The sequence below is a fragment of the Lepidochelys olivacea genome (assembly GCF_965140295.1).
Source record: "Lepidochelys olivacea isolate rLepOli2 genome assembly, chromosome: 7".
In the NCBI taxonomy this organism is placed as follows: domain Eukaryota; kingdom Metazoa; phylum Chordata; order Testudines; family Cheloniidae; genus Lepidochelys; species Lepidochelys olivacea.
In genome coordinates this window covers 32304382-32316462 of record NC_140417.1, presented here as the reverse complement: position 1 = coordinate 32316462, position 12081 = coordinate 32304382, and the positions used below count along the sequence as shown (strand labels likewise).

General features: G+C 54.3%; 1 protein-coding gene across 1 annotated transcript; it reads left to right on the top strand.

Moving 5' to 3' along the window:
- The first annotated feature begins 1170 nt into the window (after nucleotides 1-1170).
- On the top strand, nucleotides 1171-10261 carry VPS51 (VPS51 subunit of GARP complex). Its single transcript, XM_084634983.1, has 10 exons — nucleotides 1171-1447; nucleotides 2208-2337; nucleotides 2456-2602; nucleotides 3243-3462; nucleotides 3900-4641; nucleotides 7238-7453; nucleotides 8323-8541; nucleotides 8627-8748; nucleotides 9195-9282; nucleotides 9737-10261. Exons 1-10 carry the CDS (start codon nucleotides 1232-1234, stop codon nucleotides 9995-9997), a joined length of 2361 nt encoding a protein of 786 aa, XP_084491109.1. The 5' UTR covers nucleotides 1171-1231; the 3' UTR covers nucleotides 9998-10261.
- The last annotated feature ends 1820 nt before the right edge of the window (nucleotides 10262-12081 follow it).

Sequence of the window (12081 nt, the reverse complement as noted above, 5' to 3'; positions counted from 1 at the left end):
ACCTCCCCATCCCATGTTAGGTGTAAGGACCAGCTGCTTGGTAACTCTGATGCTGACCATGGTGCTGGGAGGGGGTATTTAGCTCCAGGAGGCAGTCTGCAGGCTGTTTGTAGTGATGGCGTGACCTCACTGCAGGCTAGGAGTGGTTCAGAATCCATGTATCAGGGTGCTGAGGTCATAAAGAACTGGGAGTTCTAGAAAGGTTTGCAGAACACCCATAGGGACTAGGAGAACGGATTGCAGAAGATTGAATGAGTGGACACACTGGAAGAGGGGAAAAAAGGATACAGGATGGGGAATCATTATAAACTCTTACCCCCAATTTGAGATATCACACTGATAAACAAATTAGATTGTCCCCATGCATGATAGAGTATAGATGGATGGATGAGCATGTATGGGAATATTAGATAGCGATGGGATGGATGGATAGATTAGATGGTATGTGAGGGCATGGATGGGTAGATAGATGGATTGGATGCATTAGATTAGATGGGTATGGAAAGGGATGGATGGATAGATTAGATGATGTGTGCATGGGGATAGTTAGATCTGTGGATGGACGCACAGATTAACTAGACTAACACATTGAAATAATAGGATGACATCATAAACCCATTTGAAGGTGTCATGTGGCAAAATAAGGACTAGGAGATGTCATAAATCACACCTGTGTGCTGACATCATAAAATGGTCTGGGAAATGCTGGGCAGATGGCTGATTAATTCATGTGTGTATGGAACTGGCTGATGTCAGACGGTGACATCGCAGCATGCCAGGGCGCGGCCACAGGCTCAGGGAACCACGCGGCGCCTATGATGTCACTGGCTCATGACAAGACATCATCCAGTTGCAAACGGCGCCTTGTCGTGGTTACCGTTGCGCTGCCCCAGCCGCCAGAGGCTTATTGCCGAGACAGCGGCCGTCGTCTGCCGAACAGCGCGTCGCTCCAGGGGAGCTTTTGTGAAAGCAGCAGAAGGCTACCGATTCCGGAAGTGACCTCACGGCCATTGGGGCTGAGTGCTCTCAACAGAACGTTACTGATCCCGGCAGTGACATCACCGCCATGGAGGGTGAAAGCTCTCAACAAACTTTACTGATCCCGGAAATGACCTCACCATCGGGAGCGGGGGGGGGAATGTTCTCAACGGAACGTCACTGATCCCGGAAGTGACCTCAGCGTCTTTTTTCCCTCATCCAAACAAACCTGTGCGGCTCTGGGCCGGGGGAGATGTCAGCTCCCCAGGGGGGTCCCCTGCCGGGCCCGGCCGAGCCCGGCTCGGAGGCGCCGGGCGGGAAGCGGCGGCCGCACGGGATGCTGAAGCTCTACTACGGGCTGCCGGACCCGGCGGGGGAGGCTCGGGGCGGCCTGGCCCCAGGCGGGGATCCCGGGGGACCGACTGACATCAATGGGGCGCACTTCGACCCGGAAGTGTTCCTCACTAAGGTGCTCCCTGATGCTGGATGTGCTCAGACCCAGGGGTCCCTATGGGACCCCGCGTACCAAGGCGCTCCCCCCAGTATGCCTCAATGAGCCCCCCCACACACTGACCCCTCTGCCGGACTCCCCCCCCGCCCCCGGATCGCCGAACCCTGCCCGCGGAGCCTCCCCTCCCCTCCCATACTGATTCTCCAGGGTTCGCCCCTCAAGTCCCCGGTCTGCCCCTGCTAGGGACCCAGGCTCCTGGGGGTAGCGCCCCCGGCGGGACTCCACACGCCCACACTTCACTCCCAGGGACCCTGTCACAGCAGCCACTGCACCTGGGGATTCTCCCAAAAAGGGGTTGACTTTATAGCCTGTCTCTCAGGGAAACCAGCCGCTCAAACCCCTTTCAGTACTGCAACCCCTGCCAGTGACTATTGCCTCCCTTGGGGAGCCCTCCTTCCTCCTCCTTCCCATGCACCTCCATCCCCCAATATGGGGGGGGGTCTGTGGGTCATGAATATGGGGTACCAGCAGAGTAGGGGAGTTCAGGCCTGAGATTGATGGGGCTGCAGGTCAGGCTTGAGGTGCACCAGCAGAGCTGGGGAGAGCACATAGTCTAGGCCTGAGATTGTAGAGGGCTACAGATCAGTATTGAGGGGAATTGGCAAAATTGTAGGGCGAAGCTCAGGGTTGGGATAATAGGGAAACAGGTGGGGATTGAAGGGGACTGGCAGAGCTGGCATCCCTGGCCATGCCCCTCACTCACTGTTACTCTCCCTAGCTGCGGAAGGAGTGCTCACTAGCCCAGCTTATGGACTGTGAGACTGACATGGTAAAGCAGATCCGCGCCCTGGACAGTGACATGCAGACCCTGGTCTATGAGAACTACAACAAGTTCATCTCAGCCACAGGTACCATGCAGGGCTACCCAGATCCCAGTCCTCCAGATGTGGGGGATGAGTGGGCCTGTGTCCTTAACATTGCAGCTGAATCTTTGGGCCTGGCTGATTTCATTCTTCTATTCCCCAGACACAATCCGCAAGATGAAGAATGACTTCAAGAAGATGGAGGACGAGATGGATTGCCTGGCTGCCAACATGGCTGTCATCACGGAGTTCAGTGCCTGCATCAGCAGCACTCTCCAGGACCAGCACGAGCAGATCACCAAGCTCTCGGGTACTGGCCACAAGCTGTCCTATGAGCCAGCTGGAAAGATCCAAGGGTCTGATCTGGGGTGGTAGGGATATGGGGCTGAATAGGCTCATGGATTTGATCCAGGGCAGTAGGGATGGCATGGGGAGGCATGATGAGCTCATTGGTTGTATCTGACACAGTAAATCCTATGTGAGGTTCAAGAGCAGAGAGGATTCTGGGAGAGGGTGGTAGGTGTGCTGTCCTCTGCCTTGTCTGGGCCAAGACACCAAGTCTCTTCTCAGGAGGCAGGGACTCAGGAGTGGATCTACGGCTTCCAAGGCTAGAAACGAGGCATGGAGGGAAGCCTGGGAGGGAGAGCCCTGTAGCTGCACTGTTCATTCTCCTGCTTGGCCAGTGCTGTGGCTGCTCATCTCCACAGCTCGGGAGGGCAGTGTTATCTGGTCTCCCTGATCTAGGGCCAAGATGACAGCTGATGGAGGGGGAAGAGCAGCTCAGGAAACCACCCAGTGACCAGAAGAATCAGGATAGAACAGGGGTTGTGGGAGGGTCCATGAAGAGCTCCGGGCCACATTCTGCCTGAGCAGCTGGAGAAGGGCATACGGAGGAGGTGCGTGTTAGGGGATGCTGGCACTGTCTCTAACAGGGTCTCTCTGGATCCCAGGGGTCCACACGCTCCTGCGCAAGCTGCAGTTCCTCTTTGAGCTGCCTGCCCGCCTCACCAAGTGTGTGGAACTGGAGGCCTATGGACAGGCAGTGCGCTACTACAGCAAAGCCCGCTCTATCCTGCACCAGTACCAGCACATGCCCTCCTTCCAGGGCATCCAGGATGACTGCCAGAAGATCATGGCCAGCCTGGCACAGAAGCTGCGGGAGAAATTCAGGTACAGGCCCTTGGATCTGATCCAGTGTTGGGGGAGCAGACACAGAATGAAGTGGGACAGCTGCATTGGTCTGACCCAGAGAGGGAGGGATACCAGGGTAGATGGGTGCAATGGTCTGATCCAAAGGGTGATAGGTTATCTATTACCTTAATCACCCAACTTCCCCCATTCATTTCAGTCAGGCTGTTAACTCTGAAACTTAACGGCAACACAAATAGTGACCGCATGGTGGAAATCAGCAACACTGAGGTCTATCATCAGGTTTCAGAATTATCACCTCGATTGGGACAGTTGGATTGGATTCCAGGTCCAGAAGCTGCATGCTCTTGTTAATTCCAATAGCCGTCCCTTAAACCCTGCTGCAGACGCACTGGGAGCGGGGGGGTCCATGTGTCAGCTCCCCTGGCATCTCCAGTGTCCTCTCCTTTCCTTGGTAGGGATGGGGGCTCTGGGGCAAAGGACCTGGCTGAGTGCGTGGAACTGCTGCTGCAGCTGGATGAACCCGCAGAGGAGCTGTGTGACGAGTTCCTTTCACATGCCTGCTGCCGGTTGGAGGCTGAGCTGGAGGCCCTAGAAGCAGAGCTGGGGCAGCCAGGTGGTGCCCCTATCACTGACATCCTGGAGTTCATCGACCGTGGCTGCAACATCTTTGTCAGCAACATGTGCCTGGTGATCGCCTCCTACCAGGAGCTCTTTGTCAGCCGAGAAGGGGTGCAGAGCATCACCCGCATGGCGCAGGACAAGCTGGTGGCCTTCGTCAACTCCCTCATGGAGACATACTTCTCCCTGGTGGAGCGGCGCATCCAGTTGGAGAAAGGGGTCGGGGACAACTCACTGCTGGTGCGGGCCCTGGATCGCTTCCATCGGCGCCTACAAGCCCTGGCCAAGCTGCTGCCAGCCTCCAACGTGGCAGCAGAGGGCACAGAGATTGTGGTGCGGGCCGCCAAGGAGCGCATCCGCCAGTACCTGCTGGCCCTGCAGAGCTTCTACCAGGACTGTCTGACAGATGTGCGCCAGTCACTAGCTGCCCCACGCCTGGCAGGCAAGGAGAGCCCCAACCTGGCTGAGCTTCTGGGCACCATCTCGGCCTCTGTCCTTAACCAGATCAAGTCAGTGCTTACCTACGTTCACCTTTTCACAGCGAAGGACATCACCTTCTCCAACAAGCCCTATTTTAAGGTGACACTGCCTGGCGGGGGAGGAGGGGATTGTGAACCATGGGAGTTAGAGGTTGAGGGTCAGGGGTATTCAGTTTCTTCTCCAGCAGTTCTGGTGCCCCTCAGCAATCCCTAGCTCTTCTAGCCCTTTTCATCAGGACATCTTCAAAGCTCTGTATAAGGGCAGTTGCTATCATCAGCTCCATTTGTAGAGATGAGGAAACTCAAAAGGATGGTCCAGTGGTTCAGGCACTAGCCTAGGACTTGGGAGACAAGTTCAATTTCCTGCTCTGCCACAGGCTTTCTCTGTGATCTTGGGCAAGTCACTTAGCCACTCTGTGCCTCGGTTTCCCCATTTATATAAGGGGAATAATAGCTCTGGCCTGCTGCATAGGGGTATTGTGGGGATAGATACGTTGAAGATTGTAAGGCACTCAGATGCCATGGGATATGTATGGATATGGCCCCAAAGATACACACTGGTACAGGGAGGGAAGTGAGTTGCTGAAGGTCACCCAGCAGGCCAGGGGCAGAGCTGGGAATAGAACCCTGGTCTGTTGAGTCCCAGTGCTCTATCCTCTAAACCACATGTCCATAAACACCTAATCCTTGGCTATGGGCCTTTCAGGGAGTCAGAATAACGCAGTGGTCCCCAAACTTTTGAGAGTCGCGCCCTTACCCCTGTCTTTGGGGCCGGGAGTGGAGGCTGCAGCTGGGGTGCGGCAGTGATGTGGACAGGGATAAGGGGGCCGAGGTTGGGGCCACAACTGGGGGTGGGTCTGGGGCCAGGAGCGGGGCCAGGGACAGAGCTGTTGCCAAGGCTGGGGGCAGGGGTGGAGCTATAGGGGGCTGTGGTGGGGACTGGCAACCGAGCCTGCAGTCAGGTGCGGCTCTGCTCCCAGCCCCACCCCACCCCCAGGCTGGGGATAGGGCCAGGCACAGGGCTGGGAGCCGGGGATGCGGCTGGGATGGGACCAGAGCTGCGGGCAGGGAGGGGCTGGGTGGTGCTCCCTCACCAACCCTGGGGCTGGCCCAGTCTCTGCTGCCCCCTGTCCCTGAAGGTTCTTCCATGCCCCTCTGGTGCAGGCGCGCCTCCCAGTTTGGGGACCTCTGGAATAATGTATTCCATGCAGATACTATTCTGTATCAGTCTGCAGGGGTTTCCTGGCTGCTGCTGGGACCTCCCTGACTTCATAACTGGCTTCAGAGCCTGCGGCCTTTCTGAATGTCCCATCCCTCACAAGGACTTTGTACAATTGAAACTACACCATACATGTGCCTTTTTATGTTGATACACAATTCAGCTGTGTGTTTTGTCTCCTGAACTAAGGAGCCATGTGGGCCTTTCATAGATTCTAAAACCAGAAGGGACCATTATGATCACGCAGTGCTCTCCTACGCACACAGGCTGTAGAATTTTCCCCAGATGCTGGATTAAAGCATGAAAGAGATCTAGTTTAGAAAGAAATCTAGTTTTGCTTTAGGTTTCAGAGTAGCAGCCGTGTTAGTCTGTATCCGAAAAAAAACCAGGAGTACTTGTGGCACCTTAGAGACTAACAAATTTATTTGCGCATGAGCTTTCGTGGGCTACAGCCCACTTCATCGGATGCATAGAATGGAACATATAATAAGAAGATATATGTATACACACACACACACACACACACATACAGAGAAGGTGGAATTTGCCATACAAACTGTAAGAGGCTAATTAATTAAGATGTGCTATTATCAGCAGACTCCAGGTGTTGGCCAGCCCACGGCTCCCCTGGTGAGCTGTTCCAGTGTTTACCCACCCTCCCTGCTAGGAAATTGCTTTATATCAAGATTACATTTGTCTAACTTCAACTTCCAACCATTGGATCTTGCTATGCCTTCATCTGGTGTACTGAAAAGCCCCGTCTATCAGATAGATTTTCAAACTGGCCCGTGGGCAGAGAAGAGTTCCTAGGCTGATGAGGAGAAAGGAGAGCTGATTTTAGGAGACTGAAAGAGCTGGACTTGTTTAGACTGGTCAGATGAAGGCCAGGAGGGGATCTGACTGCTTTCTGTACATACAGCAGAGGGGCAAACCCTAGGGAGGGAGAACAACTATTGGCGCTAAAGGACAGTGTTGGCACAAGAACAAATGGGGATAAAGTGCCAGGAATCGGTTGAGGCTGGAATTGAGAAGGTTTCTACCCATCAGAGGAGGAAGGGTCTGGAACAGCCTCCCAGCAGGTGAAGTGGGGGGAAAACAGCCCAACTAATTTTACAAGGGAGTTTGTGGCCAGGACGATATGGCCTGGTTGCTTGTGATAGCGGGGGTTGGACTCAGTAACCTAGGAGGTCCTGTCGAGTCTTATGTCCCTGTAACTTTTTCCTATATCTTTCCCCCTAATCCCAACCCATGGCTCCTAGGACTCCTCCCACTATGACATTTCTGCTGGTGCCCTTTGATCCCCACCCACAACCCCACCAGGTCTGTCATCTGGGTGTATTCCATGGGCAGTCTTCATCTCGGGGAGCAGACATGGAGTGGGGAGATGGTGTCAGAATTGCTGCCTGGCTCCAGAAGGAGCCGCTCTACTGGGCAGCAAGAGGAAGTGCTGAACCCCTCCCCCCATTTCATCCCCCAGGGTGAGTTCTGCAGTCAGGGTGTCCGCGAGGGCCTGATCGTCGGCTTCATCAAGTCCATCTGCCAGACGGCACGGCAGTTCTGTGAGAGCACGGGGGACAAGGGTGGCTCCACTCCCCCGGCCCTGCTGCTCCTGCTCTCCCGCCTCTGCCTGGACTATGAGACCTCCACCATCAGCTACATTCTCACCCTGACCGATGAGCAGTTCCTAGTGCAGGTGGGTAGGTGCCAGCCCCTGGGACGCAGGAACAAGGAGGAAATACATCTCCGCCCCCAGGATCCAGGCCCTTAGTATGGGGGGAGGGGTGTCCCTGTCTGTCTGGCTCTGGGGATTCTCCACCTGGGACCCCATGTTCAGTTCAAAGCCCCTCAATCCCCAGGGCCTCCTTTCCCATCAAGGGCTAGTAGGATGGACCTAGACAGGGTGGGGGAGGCAGTCTCCCCGAAGAGGAGCATGCTAGGAAGTGGCCCCAGAGTGTGTGACTAAGCCAGATTTCCAGGGGATGATCCCCAGGGCTGGGATCCTCAGGGCTGAGGAATCGTTTGCCCAGGGGAAGGGATGGGATATATGTATTCAGACTGGATGGCAGTGGGAGATCTAGTGTGTGGGCATGCACCCCCCTGGCTCTGCTGCATGCCACAGGGTTTCCTGTCAGTTCCCAGCTGATCTGACCACCCCACTCCTTCAGTGGGTTTGAGATTCCATCCCCACCTGCAGGCAGTGGGGACATGGGGAGCATCAGGGATGGGGGCAGCTTGGGGGGAAGCGATGTATGGATGGCACTGGGCAGGGTAGGATGGGGGCAGCCCATGCCATCTTGAGTGCCCCTGCCCCACACAGAACTGGTGGGGAGTTGGGGGGAATGAAGCCTATGTCATCCCTAGCAGCACCCCTGCCCACACAGAGCCAGAGGAGCAGTGGGGTGAGGTGGGATGGAGAGGCTGAGCGACCCTGACCCACATGGAGCTGGTGGTGCTGGGTGGCACGTATGTGGAAGGGTGGGGCAGCCTGTCCTTCCTGGAGCTAGTGGGTGCTGGGGAAAATGCCCGGTCCGGCACCACTGACCCGCTGTTCTCTCTCCCTAGGATCACTCCCCCATCACCCCAGTTACCAGCCTGTGTGCGGAGGCCCGCGAGGCAGCCCAGAGGCTGCTCAATCACTACGTGAAGGTGCAGGGGCTGATCATCTCGCAGATGCTGCGCAAGAGCGTGGAGACACGTGACTGGGTCAACACCATTGAGCCGCGCAACGTGCGGGCCGTCATGAAGAGGGTGGTGGAGGACACCACCTCCATCGACGTGCAGGTCAGTGGGGGAAAGGAGGATCCAGGGCTTCCTGTACCCCCAGGGACCCCGCACTCACCCAGGCTTCTTGCCTACCCGCTTGCAGGTGGGGCTCCTGTACGAGGAGGGCGTCCGCAAGGCCCAGAGCAGCGACTCCAGCAAGAGGACTTTCTCCGTGTACAGCAGCTCCCGGCAGCAGAGCCGCTACGCACCCAGCTACACGCCCAGGTCAGGGGGCTGCGGCAGGGTGTGGAGTGGGTCAGGATTGAGGGGCATTGGCGGGGGGAGTGCAGGGCTGGGAAAGCAGGAAGCTGTGGGTCAGGATTGAGGGGCACCGGCAGGGCTGGGATAGCAGGAGGCTGCTGGTCAGGATTAAGGGGCACCGGCAGGGCTGGGATATTAGGGGGCTGCAGGTCAGAACTGAGGGGCACTGGCAGAGCTGCAGTGAGGTGTCTACCCTCCTAGCTACATGTTGGGGTGAGTGGCCTGCACGAAGGCAGGTCGGCTGTTCCTACCTGCACCCCAGAGGAGAGGGCTGTGACCCAGTATTTTACTCCCAGACGCAGCCTCAGGTGAGGAGGCCTGCCCAGATCCAATCCCCTGCTATGCAGTGGGGTTCCTGGTGAGTGTGTAACCCCTTGTCTCTGCCTCACCTCCCCCCCCTTCCCATGCAGTGCCCCCCTGGACACTAACCTCCTGAGTAACATTCAGAAGCTGTTCTCTGAGCGCATCGACATCTTCAGCCCCGTGGAGTTCAACAAGGTGAGCAGAGCTACCACCCTGGGGGAGAGCCACAGATCAGAACCCCCTAAACTCAGCCAGTCCTCTAGCTCCCCCTCAGTGCAGGGACACATCTCCCAACACTCACTCCATCTGATCATAGTGGTCTCTTCTGGCCTTAGGATCTATTAATCTTCAAGGGACCCCCCACAGTGCATTAAAGGAGGAACAGAGCTCCCCACACACCTCCCCCGTCCTCTGGGGACCCTTCCCTCTAGAGCTGTCACACACCCACTCCATGTTCACTCACACTTCCCTGTTCCCTAGCTGCCACTGATCCCCTTGCTCCTCCGGCTCGGTGTGCAGCCCAGACCTGGCCTCATTCCTCCACAAGAGACTTCAGCCACATAGGGAGTCCTGGAGGTGATTCTTCCCCTCTGTGTCCTCCAGGCCCATAAGGGACAGTGCTTGAATGACCTCCCCACCCACTCCCCAGGTCTCCGTCCTGACTGGCATAATCAAGATCAGCCTGAAGACCTTCCTGGAATGCGTGCGGCTGCGGACCTTTGGGCGCTATGGCCTGCAGCAGATCCAGGTGGACTGCTACTATCTACAGCTTTACCTGTGGCGCTTTGTCTGCGATGAGAACCTGGTGCACTTCCTGCTAGATGAAATCGTGGGCAGCACAGCCCACCGCTGCCTGGACCCTGTGCCCATGGAGCAGAGTGTCATTGAGGTCATCTGTGAGAGGGGCTGATATGAGGCGAGTCAGCCCAGCCTCAAGGCAGATGCTGGCTTACTCCTATGTGGGGAGTGGACACGTGTCCCCCTCAGACTCATCCATTCTACCAGATCTTTCCCATACCAGATGGTTATGAAGGGTGCCTGAGAGCATGGCAGAGAATGGCCTGTGAACATACCGGGGGGAGGGGGAATGCCATGTGCATATTCTCACTACTGCTAGCCTGGATCTTATTGGACAGGGAGGGGAATGTGCTGAATAAAACATACCATGATCTGATCATGTCTCTGCTGCTCATTGCAAGCTCTGGGGTTAGCTCCCCTCCACTGGCCTCAATCTCAGAGACCCCGTGTCATGTATGGCTTCCTTGGTGCCTTGTTACTTGCAGGGTCTGAATCTCCCTTCCCATCTAGCAATAGCCTCCTCTTCTGTCCTTCCCGGATGTGGGTGCAAGAGCTTTTGCCTTTGCAAGCTGCCATGTGCTACAGCCTCTGCATTTCTCCATATCATCCCTTCTCCCCCTCCTGTTGTTTCACTTTGTGTGGTTTATAGAATCATAGCAACGTAGAACTGGAAGGGACCACAAGAGCTCATCTGGTCCATCCCCCTGCACTGAGTAGGAACCAAGTATACCTTGACTATCCGTGCCAGGTGTCTGTCTAACATGTTATCAAAAACCCCAATAAGGGGATTCTGCCTGCTCCCTGTGTAACCTGTTCTAGTCCTTGCTTATTGTTGGGGTTAGAAAGTTTTTTCTAATATCTAACTTGAATCTCCCTGGCTGCAATCTAATCCATTTACTTTTCTTCCTACTCTATGTGGACGTGGAGAACAACTAATCTTTAGAACAACCTTTTGTGTGTAAGTGTGGTGCCCAAAACAACACATGGCTCCAGTTGAGGCCTCACCTCAAGTAGAGCAAGTACAATTACATCCTGTGTCTTACATATGATGCTCCTGTTACTACATCCCAGAATGACGTTTGCTGTTTTTGCAACAGCATCACAGCCTTGAATCATATTCAACTTGAGATCCACTATGTCGCCCTCCAGTTCCTTTTCTGCAGTACTTCTGCCTAGCCAGTTATTCCCTGTTTTGTATTTGTGCGTTTGATTTTTCCTTCCCCAGTGTAGCGTTTTGCACTTGGTTTTTATTGACTTTCATCGTATTGATTTCAGACCAATTCATCCAAGGTCATTTTGAATTCTAATCCTGTCCTCCAGAGTGCTAGCAACCCTCTTCAGCTTTGTGTCATCTGGATATTTTATAAGCATACTTTTTACTGCATCATCCAAGTCATGAATGGAAATATTAAATAGTACCAGACTCAGGATAGACCCGTGCAGAACCGCACTAGATACGTCCTCCCAGTTTACAGCAAACCGTTGATAACTACCCTTTGAGAACAGCGTTTCAACCAGTTATGCACCCATCTTATAGTAATTTCACTTAGTAATTTCATATTTTCCTAGTTTGCTTATGAGAATGTCATGTGGGACTATGTCAGAAGTTTTACTCAAGTCCAGATATATCAAATCTACTGCTTCCCCTCTATCCCTTAGGGTAGTTATCCTGTCAAAGAAGGAAATTAGGTTGGTTTGGCATGATTTGTTCTTGACAAATCCACGTTGGCTTTTCCTTATAACTTTATTATCCTCTAGGGGCTTACAAACTGATTGTCTAATAATTTGTGCCTGTATCTTTTTCTGGGTATCAAAGTTAGTCAGACTGGGTCTATAATGCCCCAAGTCCTCCATTTTCCCCCTTTTGGAAGATAGGTGTTATCCCCAGTTGTCTGGGACCTCACCCATTCTCCCTGAGTTCTTGAAGGTAAACGCGACTGGTTTGCAGATTGCTTCGGCATGTTCCTTAACTACCCTATGGTGCATTTAAGAAGGCCCTGCTGACTTGAATATATCTAACTTAGCTACATATTCTTTAACCTGTTCTTTCCCTATTCTGGAATGTGTTCTTCCTCCCTCTTTTCAGTAGTAACTGTATTAAGTATCTGGTCCCAACTAACCTTTTTAGTGAAGACTGAAGCAAAAAAGGCATTAAACACACTTCAGCCTTCCCTGTGTCAGCCATTATTTGCTCTC

Excerpts from the sequence above, each read along its gene's own strand:
- VPS51 (XM_084634983.1), top strand. The coding sequence starts at position 1,232 with ATGTCAGCTCCCCAGGGGGGTCCCCTGCCGGGCCCGGCCGAGCCCGGC. Across the intron at positions 2,603-3,242 it reads GCAGATCACCAAGCTCTCGG|GGGTCCACACGCTCCTGCGC; the intron begins GTACTGGCCACA and ends TCTGGATCCCAG. Across the intron at positions 4,642-7,237 it reads CCAACAAGCCCTATTTTAAG|GGTGAGTTCTGCAGTCAGGG; the intron begins GTGACACTGCCT and ends TTCATCCCCCAG.